Consider the following 25,319-nt stretch of genomic DNA (forward strand, 5'->3'; position numbering starts at 1 on the left):
ATTGTTTTGTGTGAGTGTGAGAATGAGGGGCAGGGTGGTTGGCTCTCCCACAAGCTCAGGACTGACTCAGAGTGTGCTCCCTTGACCTCTCTCCCCCCCTCCTGTGTTTGTCCCCCTGGACTGAGCATTTTGAGAGTCTGAGTGGATGGCCTTCTGTGTGCTGCAGCCAGCTCTATCCCTTAGCCTGAACACAGTGGCCTGCTTATTCCCATCAGTTTAAAGACCAAGAGCTTCCTGGAAAGGCGGAATGGCCTAGGGAGGGGAAGTAAAAGGCCACTGAATCAGATCCCAAAGGAAGATAAATTTAGCCATAGTAGAGCTCTCAAAGATTTGGGAGGTTGATGGAATTGCTTTAAATCTTGATTATGGTAGTGGTTACATAATTGTGGTTTCTTTTTTAACTTCTGTTTATCTAATTTTACTTATTTGAAAAGCAAGAGACGGAAAGACAGAGTTCTTCCATCAGCTGGTTTACTACCCAAATGTCTACTACAGCCAGGGTTGGGTCAGACTGAAGCTGAGAAAGGAAACCTCAATCTGGGTCTCCCATGTGGGTGGCAGAGACCCATCTACCTGAGACCCTGACTGAGTTCTCAGCTCCCAGCTTAGTCCTGCCCCAGCCCTGGCCACCATGGATAACTGAAGAGTGAATCACCAGATAGGAGCTAGCTTTCCATTTCACTCTGTCTCATTGTCCTTCAATTAAGCTGGTTTTTTCTTTTTTTCTTTTTTTTTAATTTTAAAATAGGAGAACCTTTGAGAACTAGTTTATTGCTTTTCTACCTTAGGGATCCTATGAATAGAAAGATATCTCTGAGGGGCCGGCGCCGTGACTCACTTGGTTAATCCCCGCCTGCGGCATCAACATCCCATATGGTTGCTGGGTTCTAGTCTCAGTTGCTCCTCTTCCAGTCCAGCTCTCTGCTGTGACCTGGGAGTGCAGTGGAGGATGGCCCATGTGCTTGGGCCCCTGCACCTGCATGGGAGACCAGGAGGCACCTGGCTCCTGGCTTCAGATCAGCACAGCCCCAGACATTGCAGCCATCTGGGGAGTGAATCAGCAGACGGAAGACCTATCTCTCTCTCTCTTTCTCTGCTACTCTATCTTCAAATAAATAAATCTTTAAAAAAATTGCCGGCGCCGCGGCTCACTAGGCTAATCCTCCGCCTAGCGGCGCTGGCACACCAGGTTCTAGTCCCGGTCAGGGCGCGGGATTCTGTCCCGGGTGCCCCTCTTCCAGGCCAGCTCTCTGCTGTGGCCAGGGAGTGCAGTGGAGGATGGCCCAGGTGCTTGGGCCCTGCACCCCATGGGAGACCAGGAGAAGCACCTGGCTCCTGCCATCGGATCAGCGCGGTGCCCCGGCCACAGCGCGCCAGCCGTGGCGGCCATTGGAGGGTGAACCAACGACAAAAGGAAGACCTTTCTCTCTGTCTCTCTCTCTCACTGTCCACTCTGCCTGTCAAAAAATAAATAAATAAATAAAATTAATTAATTAAAAAGAGTCCCCACTATTATGCTTCTGATTCAGCTTCCTGCTATTGCATACTGGGAGGCAGCAGAGGATGGCTCATGTGCTTGGAGCCTGGCCCAACACTGGATATTACAAGCATTTGGGGAGTGAAAACAGCAGATGGAAGATCTCTCTGCCTTTCAAGTAGATGAAAATAAACATTTTTTAATTTTTTTTTTTGACAGGCAGAGTGGACAGTGAGAGAGAGACAGACAGAAAGGTCTTCCTTTTGCCATTGGTTCACCCTCCAATGGCCGCTGCGGCAGTCGTATCGCGCTGATCGGAAGCCAGGAGCCTGGTGCTTCTCCTGGTCTCCCATGCAGGTGCAGGGCCCAGGGACTTGGGCCATCCTCCACTGCACTCCCGGGCCACAGCGGAGAGCTGGCCTGGAAGAGGGAAAACCGGGACAGAATCCGGTGCCCCGACTGGGACTAGAACCTGGTGTGCCGGTGCCGCAAGGCGGAGGTTTAGCCTATTGAGCCACAGCGCTGGCCTAAATGTTTAAAATGAAAAAAAAAAATGTTTAAAATGAAATATTTTTTAGAAGTCAAACAAACCAAGAGTTACTTATTTTATTTTATTTACTTGAAAGTCAGAGTTACAAAGAGAGGGCGAAAGAGAGAGAGAGAGATCTTCCATCCATCTGGTTCACTCTCCAAATGGCTGTAGTAACTAGGGCTTAGCCAGGCGCCAGGTGTTTCTTCCAAGTCTCTCATGTCAGTACAGGGGCTCAAGCACTTGGGCAATCTTCTGCAGCTTTTCCAGGCCATTAGCAGAGAGCTGGATCAGAAGTAAGCAGTTAGGAAAAACCCAGTGTCCATATGGGATGCCAGCACTGCAGGTGGCAGCTTTATCTACTATGCCACAGTGTTGGCCCCCATCATCCACTGTTTTCTCAGGAGCTGGATTGGAAATGGAGCAGCTGGGACATGAAATGGCGCAGATATGGGAGGCCAACATTGCAAGCAGTGGCTTTATCTGCTATGCCACAAAAAAGCCCCTCAACTTAATATTTTTAATTAGAAGGGCCTATTCATCTTTCATCATTTTTTTCTAAGATTTATTTATTTGAAAGGCAGAGTTACAGAGACAGATGGAGAGAGAGAGAGGTCTATCCATCCACTGGTTCACTCCCCAAATGGCTAGGAGCCACAAGTTTCTTCTGGGTCTCCCACATGGGTACAGGGGCCCAAGGACTTGGACCATCCTCTGCTACTTTCTCAGGAGCATTAGCAGGGAGCTGGACCGGAAGTGGAGCAGCTGGGACTCCATCCAGTGCTCACATGGGATTCCATGGCTTAAACCCGCTGTGCCACAGCCCCTCAGTAATTTCTGAGGTTCCTATCATGTCTGAGCTGTAAGGATCCCAGACCATAAAGCTCACTTACTCCAGAAATGTGGTGCAGAGCTTAACAATATCCTCACCTCTCCCAAGTTGGGTGACTATCAAGTTTGTGCTAAATTAAAAAAGAAAAAGAAAAAAAAAAGAATCAAAATAGAGCATTGCAACTCAGTAAGGTCCACCTAGGAGTAGGTGCTTAACCGAGCATTAAGAATGCCCACATTCCACACTGGAGCACCTAAGTTCATTGCCAGCTCTGGGTCCTGACTCCAGCTTCCAGCTAACGCAGACCTGAGAGGCAGCAGTGCTGGCTTAATCAGATTCCTGTCACTTCTGTGGATTGTGCTCCAAGCTTTGGTCCTGGCTGTTGTAGGCATCTGGATAGTGAACAACCAGGCTTGTGGCATTCTGGGAGTAAAACAGCAGATGGGAGCGCTCTCTCTCTCTCTCTCTCTATATATATATATATATATAAAATAAATAAAAATAAAAATCCACCTTCTAATCAAAAGTACAATCACTGAATGATTACTTGCACATCAGGGATGCTTTGGCCCTTCTCACTTACTCTTCTCATTTCAAAAAGCCAGAGAAGGGGCCGGCCCTGTGGCATAGTGGGTAAAGTCACCACCTGCAGTGCCAGCATCCCATATGGGTGCCAGTTCTAGTCCTGGCTACTGCGCCTCCTGTCTCCTGGCTTCGAATGGGCCCAGCTCCATCCATTGCAGCCATTTGGAGAGTGAACCAGTGGATGGAAGTCCTTTCTGTCTGTCTCTCCCTCTGACTTTCTCTAACTCTACCTCTCAGATGAATAAATGGATTAAAAAAAAAACAAACAGTGGTTCTTCAGAGTCATTAGAGGAGCACAAATGAACCACTTTTTTTTTTTTTCTGAAAGAGTTACAGAGAGAGGTAGAACCAGAGAGAGAGAGAAATTTCCTCCATTCTGCTGGTTCACTCCCTGAATGACTGCAATGGCCAAAGCTGAGCTGATCCGAAGCCAGGAGCCAGGAGCTTCCTCCGGGTCTCCCATGTGGGTACAGGGGCCCAAGGACTTGGGCCATCCTCCACTGCTTTCCCAGGCCACAGCAGAGAGCTGGATCAGAAGAGGAGCCGCCAAAACTTGAACCAGTGCCCATATGGGATACCAGCGCTGCAGCCTGCGGCTTTAACCTGCTGCATCACAACGCTGGCCCCATGAGTCACTTTTGATTGCCTTCTTGGAGCCTCAGGGCTCATAGAGGTCATGTTCCTGAAAATACTGTTTATTTCTCTTCAAATTTAGTAATTAGAAATGTAAAAGTTTTGTGAATGTATGGGTTAGGAACATCTGACTATTAATTATCTGAGTTTTTGGAGGACATCAGCCTTTTACTCCCAAATTGCAAATTGAAGACACTACAAATTAAGTCCTTTTAACATAACATGAAATATTTAATTGCATAAATTATTAATGTTTTGGACAGTTATTCATCTCTAACTTTGAGGTATGCTAATGGTTTCTGGATGAAGGATATGCGGCTTAAAAAAAGATTTTGACATCCCTGAAACAAGGGAACTCATCTGGGTTGGTTTTCCCACTTCATTGGTAAGATTCTGGGGGCATCTGCCCCTTCCACCAGGGGAACAGAAGGGATACCACTTGAGAGTGATGGTTATCATGATGATAGTAGCTAACATTCATTGAGCAATTATTATTTGGTAGGCACTGTGCTATGAAATTTAGATTTTTATGATAAGAGCAGAACAAAAACATTGATTAATTATACTACATAAAACTTTGGAGAAGATATTGTGGTGCAGTGGGTTAAGCTACCACTTGGGACACCTGCATCCCATATTGACATGTTGGTTCAAGTCTTGTCACCTGCATGTCTGGTCCAGCTCTCTGCTAATGAATCCTAGGAAGCAGCAGATGATGATTGAAGTGCTTGGGTTCCTGCTACCCATGTAGGAGGCCCAAATGGAATTCTGAGCCTCAAGCTCAGCCTGCCCCAGCCCCATCTACTGCAGGCATTTGGAAAGTGAACGTGTGGATGGCAGCTCTTTCCTCTCTCTTTGTCCTGTCACTCTGCCTTGCAAGTAGATGAAAATAAATAAACTTTTTTCTAAAACTGTATAACTTGAAACCTAATTATTAGGACCTTAGTTAACAATTTATGGCTGGCGCCACAGCTCAACAGGTTAATCCTCCACCTAGTGGCGCCGGCACACCGGGTTCTAGTTCCGGTCGGGGCGCCAGATTCTGTCCTGGTTGCCCCTCTTCCAGGCCAGCTCTCTGCTGTGGCCCAGGAGTGCAGTGGAGGATGGCCCAAGTGCTTGGGCCCTGCACCCCATGGGAGACCAGGAGAAGCACCTGGCTCCTGCCTTCGGATCAGCACAGCGCGCCGGCTGCAGCAGCCATTGGAGGGTGAACCAATGGCAAAGGAAGACCTTTCTCTCTGTCTGTCTCTCTCACTGTCCACTCTGCCTGTAAAAAAAAAAAAATTAAAATAAAAAAAATTTATGGACATACATTGAGAACCACAGTTTTAGTATTCATTGGTGGTCATATATATGAATTATTAAGAACTATAAAATTTTTGAGGTTCAGTGACTGTAAGGTGATAGTTATAGTGACTTAGAAGATGTTAATGAAGTTTATAAAAAGAAAGATGAGGTCAATCTTGATAACATTGCATTGACCAGAAAATCTGTATAGATATGCAATGAAGTAACTGTTAGAAGGTCAAGTGTGATTGGCAAATCTGTAGATTATTTTTATAAAATTTCCAAGTAATGAATAGAATCCTCAGGGCAGAATTCACTAACCTAATATTTTACAGTCCCCATTGAAATTGTATGCAAAGTAAATTTATACATTTGTATGCATGTTAATTTTCATTAGATTCTCAGTGGGGTCTGTGAGCAGACAGCCCCAGTTCAAAGTGTTAAGGCATCTCTTGGCTGAGGTGACTAAAAAGGCACCCCTTAGAGAGGCACAATTAGAAGATTACAAAAAAACACTAGCATTGTCCAGCTAAGAATAATGCAGATCAAAGATGAGATTGTTTAGATTAATTCTATGAAGGAATGAGTGTAGCAAAAGAAAGGAATGAACCAGTGCATGGAAGACCTCTCTCTCTCTCTCTCTCTCTCTCTTTCTCTCTCTTTCTGCCTCTCTGCCTTTCCAATAAATAAATAAATCTTTAAAAAAAAAAAAAAAAAGAAAAGCAAAGACAAAGGCCCACATTAGATAATAGTAGTTTTATGGAGTGAGCAGAGAAAGAAGTACCTCTTGGTGAAAGGAATGGAAGAGAACCACAGAAATACAGAATCAATAGGGAGAGGTGTTTATTTCAAGACCAAGTAAGAGCCAAATATAATTGAAAGGTCATTTAAAAAAATGATAACTGGGAAAAGGTAATGATTTTAGCCTAACAGAGTTGCTAATAACTTTAAAGCAGTTTCAGTTGTCGTGAAACGTAGAAACCTTATTACAAGGTCCAAATAGTAGAGTGGTTAGGAAAGAAAGGTAGCCTAATATAACAACACCAATAGTGTGATAATTGATAGCCGGCGCCGCGGCTCACTAGGCTAATCCTCCGCCTTGCGGCGCCGGCACACTGGGTTCTAGTCCCGGTCGGGGTGCCGGATTCTGTCCCGGTTGCCCCTCTTCCAGGCCAGCTCTCTGCTGTGACCAGGGAGTGCAGTGGAGGATGGCCCAGGTGCTTGGGCCCTGCACCCCATGGGAGACCAGGAGAAGCACCTGGCTCCTGCCTTCGGATCTGCATGGTGGGCCGGCCGCAGCACACCAGCTGCAGCGGCCATTGGAGGGTGAATCAATGGCAAAGGAAGACCTTTCTCTCTCTCTCTCTCTCACTGTCCACTCTGCCTGTCAAAAAAAAAAAAAAAAAAAAAAAAAACCAAACACCAATAGTGTGATAATTGAATAATAGCAGCAAACTTTCTGAGAACTTTTGTATGTTAGTCATTAACCAGAGTTTTTATTTTCTTTTTTTGATTGACTTTTTTTTTCTTTTAATCTTCACATAACCTTGTAAGATAGATTCTATTATTACCTCTATTTTGGGGTTAGCATATTGAGGATTCAGGAGGTCAAGGTCCCCTAGCTAGCAAGCGTGAAAACAAAAATTGAACCCAGACATTCTGATTCCTCAGCCTTCATTGGAAGCCCCATTTTAAATGTTAAAAATATCTACAGGAGCAGGCTTTTTGCCTAGCAATTAAGACGCCAGTTGGAACACCCACGTCCCAACTCAAAGTACCTGAGTTCAGTTCCTGCCACCAGCTCCTGATTTCAGCTTCCTGCTAATATGGATCCTGGGAGGCAGCAGTAAAGGTTCAGAAAATTGCATGGCTGCCACCCCACCCATGTGGAAGACCTGGATTGAATTTCTAGCTCTTTGCTTTGGCCTAGCTCAGACCTGGCCATTGCAGGTATTTGTAGAGCAAGCTAACAGAAGGGTGCTGTCTGTCTCTCTGTGTCTCAAATAAATAAATAATTTTTAAAAGCTAGTTAAGTATCTACAGTGCTGAAAAAAGCATGTGGCAGGGCCAGCATTACAGCACAGTGGGTCAGGTTACCACTTGTTATGCCAGCATCCCATGTTGGAGTGCCGCTTCAGATCCAGCTGTCTGCTGGTGTGCCTGGGAAGGCAGTGAAAGATGGCCCAAGGTTTGGGGCCTCTGCCACCAGGCTCCTAGATTTGACCTGTCACAGCTCTGGCTGTTGGAAGCATTTGCAGAGTGAACCGAAGGATGGAAGATCAGTCAATTAATTTATCTCTCTTTCTCTCTGCCTTTGAAATAAAGTGAAAATAAATTTTTAAAGAATTTTGAATTGTTTTAGGTGTGGACTGTCACCATTCATCTGGACTCCACTGAAGTATGATTGGAATTATTTCTCCAAAAGCAAGAAACTTGGAAAACAGGATGTGATTTGAACACTAATCCTTGTTTATTAAAAATTAATAAATAGAATCTTTTTGAGGAAAACAAGTCCCTCAGTACGAATAGTGAAGTTATTATACTTTGGTGAGTAATTCTAAATTCTCTCTTTCATAGATTATCTTGCTTATCATGGACGATTAAATGAATCTGAAGCCAGGTGAAAATTCTGGCAGATCCTCTCTGCTGTTGATTATTGTCATAGTCGAAAGACTGTGCATCGTGACCTCAAGGCTGAAAACCTCCTGCTGGATAACAACATGAATATCAAAATAGCAGGTAACTGGGACACAGCTGTCACATGATCTAATGTAAGCCATCACACTCAGAGTGGAAACGCACCCTCAGGTACAGAGTCAGGGGGCACTTTCACCTGATGACATCAAGCTTTCTCAAAGTATGCCTATGTGCAATTAAAAGTAAGAGAAGTAAATTCATTATTCATATACACAGCGGCAGGACTACACCTGAAGCTTGGTTGGTGTCCAGGTCCCTTGGGGTGGAGGGAGCTCTGCTTAAAGAGGTACATTTGTTGGAATATAAATGTGATTAGAGGGTGGGTAGGCTAGAGGAGCAGCGCAGGTTGCTGGTACTCTGACATGCTCTCAATTATAGGTGCTGGTTATAGTGAGGTCACAGACAAAAGAAAGATGAAGTAAGATGAGAAATAATCTGAGACATAAAAGTACCTGGCCTTGCTCTGATGAGCAGTTTTCAGACTTGATCTAAAACATGGAAACTAGAGATAGAAATTAATTCCTTTGTTTTCTTTCCACCATCTACACAGTTGTAAAGATTATTTCTTTTCTATTCTGAATTTTCTCTTCACAAAGTCAAAAGTGACTCATTCAATAAATATTTATGTATTGGATTCTATACCATAGCAAATACAATGTTTTGATATGTGGAAAGGATTTCCCAGTGTATAGCGAAACAACATTGTACACCCTGAATTTATACAATTTTTATTTGTCAGAGCTGGAAAAATACAGTAATTAGTTGCCACAAAAAAGTCTCCACAGACTGTAGTGGCAGTGTAGTTAAAAGAACATTTTCTACCCGAGAAGTTGAGGAAACTTCAGAGAAGGAACTATTTGAACTTTGGCTTCAGGGATGAGGTGTTTTTTTTGTTTGGTTGGTTTTTTTAAGATTTTGTTGATTTGAGAGGTAGAGTTATAGACAGTGAGAGGGAGAGACAGAGAGAAGATTTTCCATCCGCTGGTTTACTCTCCCAAATGGCTGTAATGGCTGGAACTGGGCCTATGCGAAACCAGGAGCAGGAGCTTCTTCGGATCTCCTATGTGGTGCAGGGGCCCAAGTGCTTGGGCCATCTTCTACTGCTTTCCCAGGCTATAGCAGAGAGCTGAAGAGGAGCAGCTGGAGCTAGAACAGGCACCCATAGGGGATACCGGCACCACAGGTAGAGGATTAACCTACTGCACCACAGTGCCGGCCCCTGTTTTTTTTTTTTGTTTGTTTGTTTTTAAGATTTATTTATTTACTTATGCTTGAAAGGTAGAGTTATAGACAGAGAGGGAGAGACAGAGTAATCTTCTATCCACTTGTTCATCCTCCAAATGAATGCATTGGCCAGAACTGGGCCAGGCCAGACTGAAGCCAGGAGCTTCTTCTAGCTCTCCCACGTGGGTGCAGGGGCTCAAAGACTTGGGCCATCTTCCACTGCTTTCCCAGAGTCATTAGGAGATAGCTGGATTGGAAGTAGAGCAGCTGGGTCTTAAACCAGTGCCCACATGGGATGCTGGTGCTGCAGACGATGGCATTACCTGCTGTGCCACAGCACTGGCCCCTCAGAGATGAGTTACAAGCTTGCCAGAAGTAGGATGGTGCAGGCAGTTAGAGATTGAGATGTTGGGCCGGCGCTGTGGCTCACTAGGCTAATCCTCCGCCTAGCGGCGCCGGCACACCGGGTTCTAATCCCGGTCGGGGCGCCGGATTCTGTCCCGGTTGCCCCTCTTCCAGGCCAGCTCTCTGCTATGGCCAGGGAGTGCAGTGGAGGATGGCCCAGGTGCTTGGGCCCTGCACCCCATGGGAGACCAGGAAAAGCACCTGGCTCCTGGCTCCTGCCATCGGATCAGCGCGGTACGCCAGCCGCAGCGCGCTGGCCGCGGCGGCCATTGGAGGGTGAACCAACGGCAAAGGAAGACCTTTCTCTCTCTCTCACTGTCCACTCTGCCTGTCAAAAAATAAAAAAAGTAAAAATAAAAAAAATTAAAGAAAAAAAAGAGATTGAGATGTTGGGGAACTGTAGCTCGACATTGATTAAATGTAAAATCTTTAGGCATAGGATACTGCTACCAGAGGAGCTACAGGTTTTTAAACCTCTTTTATTTGAGAGAGAGAGAGAGAGCTCCCATCCACTGATTCACTCCCACAAATGCCTGCAATGGCCAAAGCCAGGAGCCAGGAATTCAATCCAGGTTTCCCACATGGATGGTGGGAACCTAACTACTTGAACCATCACCTATTACCTTCCAGGGTACACATTAGCAGGAAGCTGAAGCCAGATGTGAAACTCAGTTACTCCAGTGTGAGACATGAGCATCTTATGCCATCCTTTTTTTTTTTTTTTAAATTTGTTATTTGAAATGCATAGTTACAGGAAAAGGGAGAGAGAGGAAGAGACAGAGAGAGAGATCTTCCATCTGCGGGTTCACTCCCCAAATGGCCACAAGGGCCAGAGCTGGTGTGTGGGGAGCAATCCGGACTGGACTAAGTTACTGGAATTAAGACTTATTCTATGCATCTGCTCTCCTATGTGGGGAGCAGCTCGGACTAGACTGAGTTACTGGAATTAAGACTTATTCTATGCATCTGCTCTCCCACAATATGGCGCTGGGAGAGAAGAAAACAGCTTCTACACAGCTGCCTCCAGTTCAGCTAATAAACTGTAGGACTTGCTCCTGATTGGAGGAGAGCAGCGTGCTCGGCGTGTGGGCAGCCGAGTTAGGATTGGCGGAGGAGGACTATAAAGGAGGAGAGAGACGGCATGCACCAGGAACATCTAAGGGGAACATCTAGCTGAGGGAACACCTGTGCAGCCCCCGAGAAGAGCCGGCCGGCGGTGTGCCGCTCCCCTGCGGAAGTGGGGAATGTGGCCAGGGGGAACTGCCCTTCCACGGAGGTGGAAGGGATAGTAGCCAACCCGGGAAGAACCAGCAGCAAAACCCGGGGAGGGCCGAGCAGACAGAAAGAACAGCGCAGGGTCTTGTGTCGTTCCCCCACGAAGACGGGGAGCGACACTGGTGCAGTCCAAAGTCAGGAGCCAGGAGCTTCCTCAGGGTCTCCCATGTAGGTACAGGGGTCCAAGCACCTGGGCCATCCTCTGCTGCTTTCCCAGGCACATTAGCAGGGAGCTGGATTGGAAATGGGGCAGCTGAGACGAACCGGCACCCATATGGGATACCAGCACAGCAGGCAATAGCTTTACCTGATAGGCCACGGTGCCTGCCCATTTACACCATTTCTTAACCTCTAGGCTACTGCCCAGCTCTGATTAAAAGCCTGGGTTAAAAGCTTAGCAAAGTTCCAAGTGGTGATGTTTCATTCTACACTTTTGGAAGGGAGGCAAGCAGACTCTAGGTGAGAGAAGCTAACCAAGGAATTATGTGTGACTAGCTGTGTTGGATACTTACTGAACTCAGTAAGTTTAGGGAGAACATAGTCAGCCTTGGTTTCCTGTACTATGGTATAAATATAAATTTAAGCCTTTGATTTGTGCATTGAACTAATTTATTTCTATGCCAGTTCCCAAAGTTTTTGTCTTGTGCATTTAGGGGAAGGTAAATAACGTTTACTCATTTTCTTTTAAAGTCAGTGTCACGTACGTTATAGGACATCTTGTGGATTTTGAATTTTGTAATTTGTGATTTTCTTTTAAGATTTATCTATTTATTGGAAAGTCAGAGTTAGAGAGGGAGAGAGTTCCTCCATCTGCTGGTTCACTCCCCAGATGACTGCAATGGCCAGAGCTGGAGCAATCTGAAGCCAGGAGCCAGAGCTTCTTCCGGGTATCCCACGGGGGTATAGGAGCCCAAGGATATGGGCCATCTTCCACTGCTTTTCCAGGCCATTAGCAGGGAGCTGGATCAGAAGTGGAGCAGCCAGGACTCAAACTGCTCTGTTAGTTATCATAAATCAAGGAAAACATATGATATTTGTCCTTTTGGTACTTATTTCACTAAGTATGATGTTTTCCGGTTTCATCCATTTTGTTGGAAACAACAAGATGTCTTTTTTTATTATTATTAATGCTGTGTAGTATTCCATAATGTATATATTCCATAATTTCTTTATCCAGTCTTTGGTTGACAAGCCTTTGGGTTGATTCCATATCTTAGCTATTGTGAATTGAGGTTAAATAAACATAGGGATACAGATAACTCTTTATATGTGGATTTCATTTCCCTTGGGTAAATTCCCAGTAGTGGGATGGCTGGGTCATGTGGTAGGTCTATATTCAAGTTTCTGAGGTATCTCCATACTGTCTTCCACATTGGCTGTACCAGTTTACATCCTACCAACAGTAGATTAGGGTACCTTTTTCCCCACATTCTCACCAGCATTTGTTGTTTGTTGATTTCTGTATAAAAGCCATTCTAACTGGGGTAAGATGAAACCCCATTATAGTTTTGATTTACATTTCCCTGACAGCTAGTGCTCCTCAGCATTTTTTCATGTGTCTGTTGGCCATTTGGATTTCCTCTTTTGAAAAATGCCTGTTTAAGTCCTTTGCCCATTTCTTAACTAGGTTATTTGTTTTGTTGTTGTTGAGTTTTTTATCTCTTTATATATTCTGGATATTAATCTTTTATCAGTTCCATTGTTTGCAACTATTTTCTCCCCTTCTGCTTCTTCACTTTACTGAGTGTTTCTTTTGCTGTACAGAAGCTTCTCAATTTGATGTGATCCCATTTGTCAATTTTGGTTTTGATTGCCTGTGCTTCTGGGGTCTTTTCCAAGAACTCTTTACCTATGCCAATGTCTTACAGGATTTCCCCAGTGTTCTCTAGCAATTTGATTTTATTGCATCTAGATTTAGGTCTTTAATCCATTTTGAGTACATTTTTGTGTAAGGTGTAAGGTAGGGGTCTTGCTTTCTACTGCTGCATGTGGAGATCCAGTTTTCCCAGCACCATATGTTGAAGTGACTGCGCTTGCTGCAGGGATTGATTTTAGCTCCATTGTCAAAGATAAGTGGTTGTAGATGTGTGGTTTGATTTCTGGTGTTTCTATTCTGTTCCATTGGTCTAACCATCTGTTTTTGCACCACTGCCAGGCTGTTTAGATTATAACTATCCGGTAGTATGTCTTGAAATCTGGTATTGTGATGCTTCTGCCTTTGTTTTAGCTCTGTAAGATTGCTTTAGCTATTCAGGGTCTCTAATGTTTCCATATGAATTTCACCATTTTTTTTCTATATCCGTAAAGAATGTTGTTGGTATTTTGATTGGGATCACATTGAATCTGTAAAGTACTTTCAGTAGTATGGACATTTTGATGATATTGATTCTAAACAGTAAAGAAAGAAAGAGAAGAAGATACAAAAAAATGGAAAAATCTTCTATGTTCATGGATTGGAAGAATCAGTCAGTTGCTTTGGATAGCTCAGGAAAATTGGAGCTAGTTCTTCTTTCAATGTCTGGTACTATTCAGCAGTAAAGCCATCTGGTCCTGGGCTTTTCTTTGCTGGGAGGGTCTTCATTACTGATTCAATCTCCATCTTGGTTATTGGGTTGCTTAGGTTTTCTGTGTTTTCATGGCTCTATTTAGGTAGGTTGTATGGGTCCAAGAATCTGTCCATTTCTTGTAGGTTTTCCAGTTTGCTGGCATACAGCTCTTTGTAGTAATTTCTGATGATTCTTTTTATTTCTGTCATGTCTGTTGTTACATTTCCTTTTTCATCTCTAATTTTACTTGGGTCTTCTCTTTTTTTGGGTCTTCTTCCCCCCCCCCTTTTTTTTGTTAGTTTGGCCAGTGGTTTGTCAGTTTTATTTATTTTTTCAAAAAACCAGCTTCTCATTTCACTGATCTTTTGTGTGAATTTTGGTATCAATTTCACTTATTCTCTAATTTTAATAATTTCTTTTCTCATACTAATTTTGGTTTGGTTTGCTGTGTTTTTCTGGGTCCTTGAGATGCATTGATAGCTCATTTATTTGGTGCCTTTTCAATTTCTTAATGTAGGTACCAATTGCTATAAACTTTCCTCTTAACACTGGTTTTACTGTATCACATAAGTTTTTTTTTAAATTTTATTTAATAAATATAAATTTCCAAAGTACAGCTTTAGGATTACAGTGGCTTTTCACCCCATAACTCCCCTCCCACCCACAACCATCCCATCTCCCGCTCCCTCTCCCATTCCATTCACATCAAGATTCATTTTCAATTATATTTATATACAGAAGATCAACTTAGCATATATTAAGTAAAGATTTTAACAGTTTGCACCCACACAGAAACACAAAGTGTAAAGTACTATTTGAGTACTAGTTAAAGCATTAATTTAAATTGTACAACACATTAAGGACAGAGATCCTACATGAGGAGTAAGTGCACAGTGACTCCTGTTGTTGACTTACCAATTGACACTCTTATTTATGGCATCAGTAATCACCCTAGGCTCTTGTCATGAATTGCCAAGGCTATGGAAGCCTTTTGAGTTCACCAACTCGATCTTATTTAGATAAGGTCATAGTCAAAGTATAAGTTCTCTCCTCCCTTCAGAGAAAGGTACCTCCTTCTTTGATGGCCCGTTCTTTCTACTGGGATCTCATTCGCAGAGATCTTTTGTTTAGGATTTTTTTTTTTTTTGCCAGAATGTCTTGGCTTTCCATGCCTAAAATACTCTCATGGGCTCTTCAGCCAGATCCGAATGCCTTAAGGGCTGATTCTGAGGCCAGAGTGCTGTTTAGGACATCTGCCATTCTGTGAGTCTGCTGTGTATCCCGCTTCCCATGTTGGATTGTTCTCTCCCTTTTCTATTCTATCAGTTAGTATTAGCAGACACTAGTCTTGTTTATGTGATCCCTTTGACTCTTTTGTTTGTTTGTTTGTTTGTTTTTGACAGGCAGAGTGGACAGTGAGAGAGAGAGACAGAGAGAAAGGTCTTCCTTTACCATTGGTTCACCCTCCAATGGCCACTGTGGCTGGCGCACCACGCTGATCCAAAGCCAGGAGCCAGGTGCTTCTCCTGGTCTCCCACGCGGGTGCAGGGCCCAAAAACCTGGACCATCCTCCACTGCACTCCCGGGCCACAGCAGAGAGCTGGCCTGGAAGAGGGCCAACCGGGACAGAATCCAGCACCCCGACCGGGACTAGAACCTGGGGTGCTGGCGCCACAGGCAGAGGATTAGCCTATTGAGCCACGGCGCAAGCCCCTTTGACTCTTAATCCTTTCATTATGATCCATTGTGAACCGAAACTGATCACTTGGACTAGTGAGATGGCATTGGTACATGCCACCTTGATGGGATTGAATTGGAATCCCCTGGCACGTTTCTAGCTCTACCATTTGAGGCAAGCCCAATTGAGCATGTCCCAAACTGTACATCTCCTCCCTCTCTCCCTCTGTTATTCCCACTCATATTTAACAGGGATCACTTTTCAGTTAAATTTAAAAACCTAAGAAGAGTTGTGTGTTAATTAAAGAGTTCAACCTATAGTATTAAGTAGAACAAAAAAAAAATACTAAAAGGTATAAAGTATTAAGTTGTTCCTCAACAGTCAGGACAAGGGCTGATCAAGTCGTGTTTCTCATAGTGTCCATTTCACATCAACCGGTTTCCTTTTAGGTGCTCGGTTGTCACTGATCAGGGAGAACATATTATATTTGTCCCTTTGGGACTGGCTTATTTCACTCAGCATGATGTGTTCCAGATTCCTCCATTTTGTTGCAAATGACTGGATTTCGTTGTTTTTGACTGCTGTATAGTATTCTATAGAGTACATATCCCATAATTTCTTTATCCAGTCTACTGTTGATGGGCATTTAGGTTGATTCCAGCTCTTAGCTATTGTGAATTGAGCTGCAATAAACATTAAGGTGCAGACAGCTTTTTTGTTTGCCAATTTAATTTCCTTTGGGTAAATTCCAAGGAGTGGTATGGCTGGGTTGTATGGAAGGGTTATATTCAGGTTTCTGAGGAATCTCCCGACTGACTTCCACAGTGGCTTTACCAGTTTGCATTCCCACCAACAGTGGATTAGTGTCCTTTTTTCCCCACATCCTCACCAGTATCTGTTGTCTGAATGTGAGCCATTCTAACTGGGGTGAGGTGAAACCTCATTGTGGTTTTGATTTGCATTTCCCTGATTGCTAGTGATCCTGAACATATTTTCATGTGTCTGTTGGCCATTTGGATTTCCTCTTTTGAAAAAATGTCTACTTAGGTCCTTGGCCCATCTCTTGAGTGGGTTGTTTGTTTTGTTGTTTTGGAGTTTCTTGATCTCTTTGTAGATTCTGGTTATTAACCCTTTATCAGTTGCATAGTTTGCAAATATTTTTCCCACTCTGCCAGTTGCCTCTTCACTTTCCTGACTGTTTCTTTTGCAGTACAGAAACTTTTCAATTAGATGTAATCCCAATTGTTAATTTTGGCTTTGACTGCCTGTGCCTCCAGAGTCTTTTCCAAGAAGTCTTTGCCAGTACCAATATCTTGCAGGGTTTCTCCAATGTTCTGTAATAATTTGATGGTGTTGGGTTGTAGATTTAGATCTTTAATCCATGTTGAGTACATTTTTGTGTAAGGTGTAAGGTAGGGGTCTTGCTTCATGCTTCTGCACGTGGAAATCCGGTTTTCCCAGCACCATTTATTGAATAGACTGTCCATGATCCAGTAATTGGTTTTAGATCCTTGATCAAATATAAGTTGGCTGTAGATGTTTGGGTTGATTTCTGGTGTTTCTATTCTGTTCCATTGGTCTATCCATCTTTTCTGTACCAGTACCAGGCTGTTTTGATTAGAACTGCCCTGTAGTATGTCCTGAAATCCGGTATTGTGATGCCTCCGGCTTTGTTTTTGTTGTACAAGATTGCTTTAGCTATTCGAGGTCTCCTGTGTCTCCATAGGAATTTCAGCATCATTTTTTCTAGATCTGAGAAGAATGTCTTCGGTATTTTGATTGGTATCCCATTGAATCTATAAATTGCTTTTGGGAGAATGGACATTTTGATGATATTGATTCTTCCAATCCATGAGCATGGAAGATTTTTCCATTTTTTGGTATCCTCTTCTATTTCTTTCTTTAAGATTTTGTAATTCTCATCATAGAGATCTTTAATGTCCTTGGTTAAGTTTATTCCAAGGTATTTGATTGTTTTTGTGGCTATTGTAAATGGGATTGATATTAGGAGTTCTTTCTTAGCCATGGCATTGCCTGTGTATACAAAGGTTGTTGATTTTTGTGCATTGATTTTATATCCTGCTACTTTGCCAAACTCTTCTATGAGTTCCAATAGTCTCTTAGTAGAGTTCTTTGGATCCCCTAAATAAAGAATCATATCATCTGCAAAGAGGGATAGTTTGACTTCCTCCTTCCCAATTTGTATCCCTTTAATTTTTTTTCTTGCCTGATGGCTCTGGCTAAAACCTCCAGAACTATATTGAATAGCAGTGGTGAGAGTGGGCATCCCTGTCTGGTACCAGATTTCAGTGGAAATGCTTCCAGCTTTTCCCCATTCAATAGGATGCTGGCCGAGGGCTTTTCATAAATTGTTTTGATTATATTGAGGAATGTTCCTTCTATACCCAATTTGCTTAGAGTTTTCATCATGAAAGGTGTTGTATTTTATCGAATCCTTTCTCTGCATCTATTGAGATAATCATATGGTTTTTCCTCTGCAGTTTGTTAATGTGGTGTATCACATTGATTGATTTGCGAACAATGAATCATCCCTGCATACCAGGGATAAATCCCACTGGGTCTGGGTGGATGATCTTTCTGATGTGTTGTTGCATTCTATTGGCCAGAATTTTATTGAGGATTTTTGCGTCTATGTTCATCAGGGATATTGGTCTGTAATTTTCTTTCAATGCTGCATCTTTTTCCGGCTTAGGGATTAAGGTGATGCTGGCTTCATAGAAAGAATTTGGGAGGATTCCCTCTTTTTGGATTGTTCAGAATAGTTTGAGAAGAATTTGAGTTTCTGATGAGAATGCAGCTGAGAGTCTAATTGGAGATCCTCTGAAAGTAATCTGGTGTTTTCTGTAGGGCACATTTTAGAATCTTTTCTTAATGTTTAATTCTGGAGAGTTTGATTACAATGTGTCATGGTAAAGATCTTTTCTGGTCATGTCTGTTAGGAGTTCTATGTGCTTCCTCTCCTAATATGTCCCTTTCTTTCTCTAAATTAGGAAAGTTTTCTATATTATTTCACTAAAAAGGCCTTCTAATCCATTCTCTCTTTCCATACCTTCAGGTACTCCTAAGACCTGTATGTTGAGTCGTTTGATAGTATCCCCTAAATCTGCAATGCTGTTTTTTAGTTTTTTTTTTATTTCTTTTTTTTTTTTTGGTCTGACTGTAAAATTTCCAGAGATTTGTGTTCTAACTCAGATATTCTTTTTTCTGCCTCACTGAGTCTGTTGTTAAGACCCTCCACCATACTTTTTATTTGTTTTCTTGAATTCTTTGTTTCCAATATTTCGTTTTGATTTCTCTCTTTTTTTATATATATATTTTTTGACAGGCAGACTGGACAGTGAGAGAGAGAGACAGAGAGAAATGTCTTCCTTTTTCCGTTGGTTCACCCCCCAGTGGCCGCTCCAGCGGCGCACTGTGTCCGGCGCACCGCGCCAATCCAAAGCCAGGAGCCAGGTGCTTCTCCTGGTCTCCCACGCGGGTGCAGGGCCCAAGCACTTGGGCCATCCTCCACTGCACTCCCAGGCTATAGCAGAGAGCTGGACCGGAAGAGGAGCAACTGGGACAGAATCCCGCACCCCGACCGAGACTAGAACCCGGGCTGCTGGCACCGCAGGCAGAGGATTAGTCTACTGAGCTGAGGCACCAGCCTTGATTTCTCTTTAAAATCTCAATTTAATGGGAAAAAATTCATTTATGTCATGTACAGATTTCTTTAGCTCATGATTCGCTTCTAATTACTTCTAAGTAATCCTATGGTCAACTTTTTGAATTCTGTTCCTGGCATTTCGTCAGCCTCTTCTTTATCTCATTCAGGTATTGAAGTGTTGTGTTCTGTTGGGGGCATCATGTTGTCTTCCTTATTCATGTTTCTTGAATTGCTACATTTTTTTTTATTTTATTTTATTTTATTTTATTTTTTTTTTGGACAGGCAGAGTGGACAGTGAGAGAGAGAGACAGAGAGAAAGGTCTTCCTTTTGCCGTTGGTTCACCCTCCAATGGCCGCTGCGGCTGGCGCGCTGCGGCTGGCGCACCACGCTGATCCGATGGCAGGAGCCAGGAGCCAGGTGCTTTTCCTGGTCTCCCATGGGGTGCAGGGCCCAAGCACCTGGGCCATCCTCCACTGCACTCCCGGGCCACAGCAGAGAGCTGGCCTGGAAGAGGGGCAACCGGGACAGAATCCGGCGCCCCGACCGGGACTAGAACCCGGTGTGCCGGCGCGCTAGGCGGAGGATTAGCCTAGTGAGCCACGGCGCCGGCCTTGAATTGCTACATTTATTATTAGGCACTTGTGGTGATACTTGTTGAGGTTTGTTTTGTTTTGTTTTGTTTTTACCTCCTGTGATGGCTTTTATCTTTGAACTATGCCTCTGTGGCTTATTGAAGTGTCTTCCCTTTCAGTGGATAACCAGAGGCATGTGCTGAATGTGGTCAGGGAGTTCTGTTCAGTGCTGCAGGGTGAGGGGAGTGACTAAGGTGACACCCAAGTTTGGCTGGTAAATCTTTTTTTTTTTCAGAGGGGAGGTTGTTCAGCTCACATTCACCTCCTCTCCTCAGAGGAGACCAATGCCTGGGTGCTAGCCCTAGCGTGTGAAGTTTTCATCCACGCTGCCACAAGAACCACACAAAGGATCCGTGTAGTCCTTGGTGTGAACACAGATCCTGCAGCAATGACCCTCACCAGGGAATCAAGGCGCCCGGAGGAGGTGGAGCCAATCACAGTGACTGCCCAAAGTCCTAGCCACACCCTGTGCCATTCCATGCAGCTACAGTGTTTTCACAGTCCCAACACACAAGGCTCCCACAGTCACAAGCTCCCAGCCCTCTGTCAGTTCTCCCAACCAGTCATGCATCTCCTCTCGACTGGTTGCTGGACATATGGACACGGGGTGGCACCGCTATTGCACATGTCCAAAATGGCACCCATCCTTTCTCAGCTAATTACAAGATGCCGGTGCTAGGTGGTCAGGTAGAGAGAAATGTACCCCCTTTTTTTCCCTCTAGGTTGACACGTACACCTTGCAGGCGTTTCTTCGTCCTTGTAGCCCTGCACACCATGAAGGGGCCTTTAAATGAGATCCTGGCATCCTAAGTTACGGTGCCCCTGGACTCTCTGTGTTTCCCCCCATTTTTTTCTTGGAAGAAGGGGGGCCCAGAGCAGGCCCCACAAGCCCACAGCACACTGCTTCCAGCCCTGGACACAGGCTCCTCGACTCACAGCCCTGGCCCTGAGAGAGCTGTTAAACAGACCGCAGTTTGATGAACAGAGAGAGACAGTGGCTCTTTCATTTGCTGTCTTTGAGCAGTATCCTAGGAAGCTTGCCTTGAGTTTTTAAAAATGTTTAGGACCAGCAGTGTGGCATAGTAGGCTAAGCCTCCAGCTGTGGTGCTGGCATCCCAGCTGCTGCATTTCCAATGCAGCTCTCTGCTGTGGCCTGGGAAAGCAGTGGAAGATGGCCCAAGTGCTTGGGCCCTGCACCCACACAGGAGACCCAGAAGAAGCTCCAGGCTCCTGGCTTCCAACTGGCCCAGCTCTGGTCATTGCAGCCATTTGGGGACTGAACCACTGGATAGAAGACCTTTCTCTCTACCTCTCAAATAAATAAATTCCTTCAAAAATAGATTTAGTTATTTGAAAAGCAAGAGAGAGAGAGAGAGAGAGATCGATCCTCTATCTATTGGCTCACTCCCCAACAAGCCACAACATCCAAGGCTGGGCCAGGCTGAAGCCAGGAACCAGGAACTCCATCCAGGTCTCCCACGTGGGTGGCAGGGGCCATCTGCTGCTGCTTTCCCGGGCGCATTCACAGAGAGCTGGACAGAAAGCAGAGCAGCCAAGGCTTAAACCAGAGCTCCAGCCTGGGATGCGGGCATCACGGGTGGCTGCTTCACTTGCTGTGCCACACTGCTGGTCCTTGTGGATTTTTTAAAAACTGAGTTAACTATGTTATCATTTCAGATGGGGGAAAGGCCATTTTAAAAAATCACCTTGATCAAAATCCCCAGCTACAGTGGAACACAACAGAGCCCTCTCGAACATGCAAAGATCCTATAGAAGATATAAACTCCCCAGAACAGTAAGTACCTGCTCCTTGAGAATAGTCCCCCAACAGGACGTGACTCCCGCACGGCAGTTTATAATAGGCACTGTGCTTTCCCAGCCTTTGTTTGATTTAAACCCCACAGCAACCCTGGAGTGCAGGTCAAATGATGATCTTCCTTTTACAGAGGAGAAAACCGGTATTCAAAGAGGGAGGCAGCTTGTCCAAGCTCACTTGCTGCTCTGTGCAGGAGTTGAGATTTGAACCTGGGTTTGTGCATCATCAGATCCCATGTTCTCCACCATAGCATGCTGCCTTTGTGATGCCTGAAACTGAACCCTGCTAAAGGCACTTACTGAAGGCCTGAGACCTTCCCAGGTGTCAGGTATAGGTGCTGGGGACACTTTGCTGCAGAAAACACACAAAATCTCTCTTTTTGTGGAGCTCCCATTCTCTCTGGCAGGAAAACTTCATTAAAAAAGGCAAGACATGTGTGAGTGTTTGAATGACAGGTGCTTGGGGGAACAGGAAGTCAGGGAAGAGAGGTGGGAGTGTCATTTTAAAATGGCTGCACAGAGGGCACTCAACGAGACGGTGCCGTCTTAGCATGGGCCTGACACCTGGTGGTTGTGGTTCTCGCCACCCTCCAGCACAGGGGAAGCAGAGGCTGGGAACCTGAACTCTGAACTGGCCTCTGGGCAGTGACAAGCAGGGCGAAAGCAGCAAGGGCAGCCAAACCACCAACTGCAGCCTCGCATGGGCCACTGAGTGTTAGAGCTGACAGTCTGTCAGCCCCATCAGCTCCGAGGCCTGGGCCTCTGACAGCCCAGAGCAGCTGACGGTGGCTGCCTGGCAGTGGCTGGCAGCCTACCTATCCATTGCCTCCACAGCGGTGGAAGCACCTTGATGGTATGGAACAGTCTTCCAGGTGCCTCTGGGCTGGACGTGGTTTCCAGCACTGAGCGAGTTCTTGGCAAGTGTGTGTTCAATGAACAAAAAAGCAAAACAGCATCCTAACTGCAGACTGCTGTGACTCTGACAAGCGCAGGACGGATACCCGCCTTGCCTGGGCCAGCCAGGGCACCCTCCCCCGTCACAGCTGATTCTTCCTGAACTCTTGGCTCCCACCACCTTGCATTAAGCACTAGATCGTGGCCATCACTATACAGGTTCCACTTTCATTTCAAAGTGAGCGCTCTAGCCCCAGGCACACCTGTGAGGGGAATATTGGGAGAAGGCTTTCTGGCCAACAGGAGCTTGGAGAATGGGAATGGCGCTTCATCGTCACCCTAAGTAAACCCCAGGGGCACCCCCTGTTGGGATGAGGTAGCCCTTGTGAATGGATTTGTCCCCACCATAAAGCTGTGTGGCATTACCGAAGAGCCTGGGCTTCCCCAGTCCTGGTTTCTCCTCCATGAGTTAGTGACACACACTCCCTGCTCTTCCCTCATCTGGTAATGGAAATAGCAACTTCTTTTGCCTACTGGGCTTTTTTGCACCTGGGTATCCAGGCACCGAGGACACAGGAGGCGTCGGAACCCCGTGGCTTCCTCAGGAACTACAGTACGCGAGGTGTGCAGTGGAGAACGACGCAAAACTGCAGCTAGCCGCACGGAGCTCGGGGGCCGTCCCCGAGCAGGCTCCCCAAAACCAGCCTTCTCAACAGCAAGCGTGACTTAGCCACACCACAGTCCCTAGGACCACTGAGGGTGTGGCAGCGAGAAGGGTGCTGCTCCTCCACACCATGCAAGCCACCCCTGGCTCAGCCCACCTCCAGTGTTCACTGCTGTCCTTACTGGGTGTTCACCAAGGGCTGGCGGGGGGTGGGGGACTTCGAGGAAAGAGGAGCTCATGCTCTAAGGCAGGCAGCATATAGAGGATGACATTTAATTTTTTAACATTTATTCAAGAGGCAGAATGACAGAGAGCTCTATCTGCTGGCTCACTCCCCAGATGCCTGGAAAGGAAAGTGGGGGTGAAGTAGGGAGCCAGAACTCAATCCAGGTCTCCCACACAGGTGGCAGAGACCCAACCACTAGAGCTCTCACCCACTGCCTCCCAGAATCCGCACAGCAGGAAGCCGGAATCCAGAGCCCAACCCAGGCACTAGGAAATAGGGCGCAGATGTCTTCATTGCTAGGCCAAACATTCAACTCCTTTACACTGGATCTTGTGGGGGTCAAAGGCAGAGAGAGAATATTCCAGAAGGGAACAACATGCGCCCAGATGACACAGAGGCCCCCACCGGAGCGAGGGAGGAGAGGGCTGCTGGGGTGCATCGGGGGTTTGCCAGGTTAGCAAACAAGAGAGAGGCGGGGGTTGGGCAGCACAGCCCTGTGTCCCAGCTGACCCCGCCTCAGTGATCTGGCCCAGGAGCTCCAGCAGAACACGTCTGTCTTGTCCACTGCAGTCCCCTTGGTTATGCCCAGGGCTGTAGCTGGTGCTGGCTGGCTGGGGAGGTGACTGGCTGGGCACATCTCTGAGTCAGAGAATCAGGGAGCTCTCTGGGGAGCAGCCTGGCTGCCTGCACTAACACTCCTCCCTGTCCTTCCCTGCAGCATCCAGCGCCGGCTGTCCCTCCAGCTCCCCATCCTCCACCACGCCTACCTCCCGTCCATCGGAGGCGTGGATGCCAGCTGCGTCAGCCCCCGCCACAGACACGTGCCCCCCTCCTTCCGAGTCGTGGTCTCGGGCCTGTAAGGTGGGAGGCCCGGGGCCTCCCCAGCGACGCAACCACACTGGGCAGGGCCGTCTGCTCCAGGAGCACCGTCAGCTCTGGCTGCGGAGAAGCTGGGCGCCACAGCTGGCCTCTCGGGACTGCTGGGACGGCACTCAGGGGGACAGGACACGGGGGCCTTGGCACCTGACCTCAAGCCTTATTTGTGAAGTTCTTATTCTTTCACAAAGAAGAGGAATGGAAATGACTTCTTCCTAAATCATTCCTCCCGCCAACGAGGAGGAGCTGGTGTATTTGAAACTTGCAAAAAAAAAAAAAAAAAAAAAAAAAGTCTAGACAAGGAGAGAGGCAGGTGCACCACAGCTGGAAGTCACCGTGTCCCTAAGCAGCCTCGGAAAGAGGCTGGGGCTTCTGGAGAAAGCGCCTCCGCCCTCTGCATGCACGTCCCCAGCCCCAGGCCAGCCCTTCTCCTCCCTCCTGCCAGGGGCAGCGGGTGGGCAGGGCTGCCAGCTCCAGCGGCCAGTCCAGCCCCTCCCCCAGCCTCTCTGGAGTGGGGAGTCTGCAGAAAGGGCACGGCCTGCACGTGGAGAGCTGGGGTGCCAGGCAGGCGGACTCACAGGCCCCCAGGGCTGCCATCACCCAAGATGTTTGTTACTCTCTGATAAATACCACACATTAACACAGTAACTCCTGTGCCGGGGACCATGGGGACATAGCGGCTGGCACCAGGCACTCTGCCATGTTCACCGACAGTCTGTCACGCACCCACCACACCAGCCATGTCCTTGTTTTGTGTCCCCCACCCCGCTCCCCCAGATCACAAGGGGGCTGCCCGCCCCACCCATGGAATGTCTGTTCCCAGCAAATATGATAAGGAAAGATTGTGCACTTTAACCTCTCGTCAGGGCCCAAGGGCTGGCTGGGATGTTTTGTTTTGTTTTGTTTTGTTTCCGCTGACTTCGTTTCTGACCAAAGTGAATTGAGGGCATTCTGCTCAAAGACATCCCTGGTGACCCAGGGGAGAGAGTTCCTGGCCGAGGGCTTCCCTTGGCTTCCAGAAGGTGGCCTCCCATCCAGGCAAACCAGTGAGCCCTCCCCCTGGGGCTGGCTGGGGACGGTCAGTGGGCAGATGGAGCCTCACTTGTAAGCTCGCTCTTCCCTTCTCACTGATGCCCAAAGAGCGTTGGCCTGGCAGCCAGGCAGAGCTGGGTTTCGGTCCTCCATCCCTTCCGACACAGTGCAGATCGCCCAGCTCGGCGATCTGCCGCACTTTGTGCCGCACCAGCTCCAGGCGGTCCTTGTCCTCGGTGGCCGCCAAGTACGCGCTGGACGCCCTCTTCTCCTGCTGGGCAGCCTCCAGCGCCTTGTGCAGGATCCTCACCAGCTCCTGGCCAGGGGAAGAGAAGCATCCGGT

The 25,319-nt window shown here is 46.4% G+C and overlaps 1 protein-coding gene across 2 annotated transcripts in view; it reads left to right on the top strand.

Annotated features, from left to right (window-relative positions):
- Positions 1–24,235, top strand: part of LOC138849589 (gamma-aminobutyric acid type B receptor subunit 2-like) — a 45,105-nt gene extending 20,870 nt beyond the window's left edge. The window contains exons 3-5 of one of the 2 annotated variants that reach the window (XM_089329331.1): positions 7,921–8,082; positions 21,147–21,264; positions 23,787–24,228. In XM_089329331.1, the coding sequence (XP_089185457.1) occupies positions 8,064–8,082; positions 21,147–21,264; positions 23,787–23,928 (279 nt within the window). In that variant the 5' untranslated portion in view covers positions 7,921–8,063 and the 3' untranslated portion in view covers positions 23,929–24,228. Of the gene's footprint in view, positions 1–7,920; positions 8,083–21,146; positions 21,265–23,786 lie in introns of both variants that reach the window. The other variant, XR_016231639.1, reaches the window with a different exon arrangement.
- The last annotated feature ends 1,084 nt before the right edge of the window (positions 24,236–25,319 follow it).

Source organism: Oryctolagus cuniculus, chromosome 1 (genome assembly GCF_051225735.1).
Source record: "Oryctolagus cuniculus isolate XC-2025 breed Fujian yellow rabbit chromosome 1, ASM5122573v1, whole genome shotgun sequence".
NCBI lineage: Eukaryota > Metazoa > Chordata > Mammalia > Lagomorpha > Leporidae > Oryctolagus > Oryctolagus cuniculus.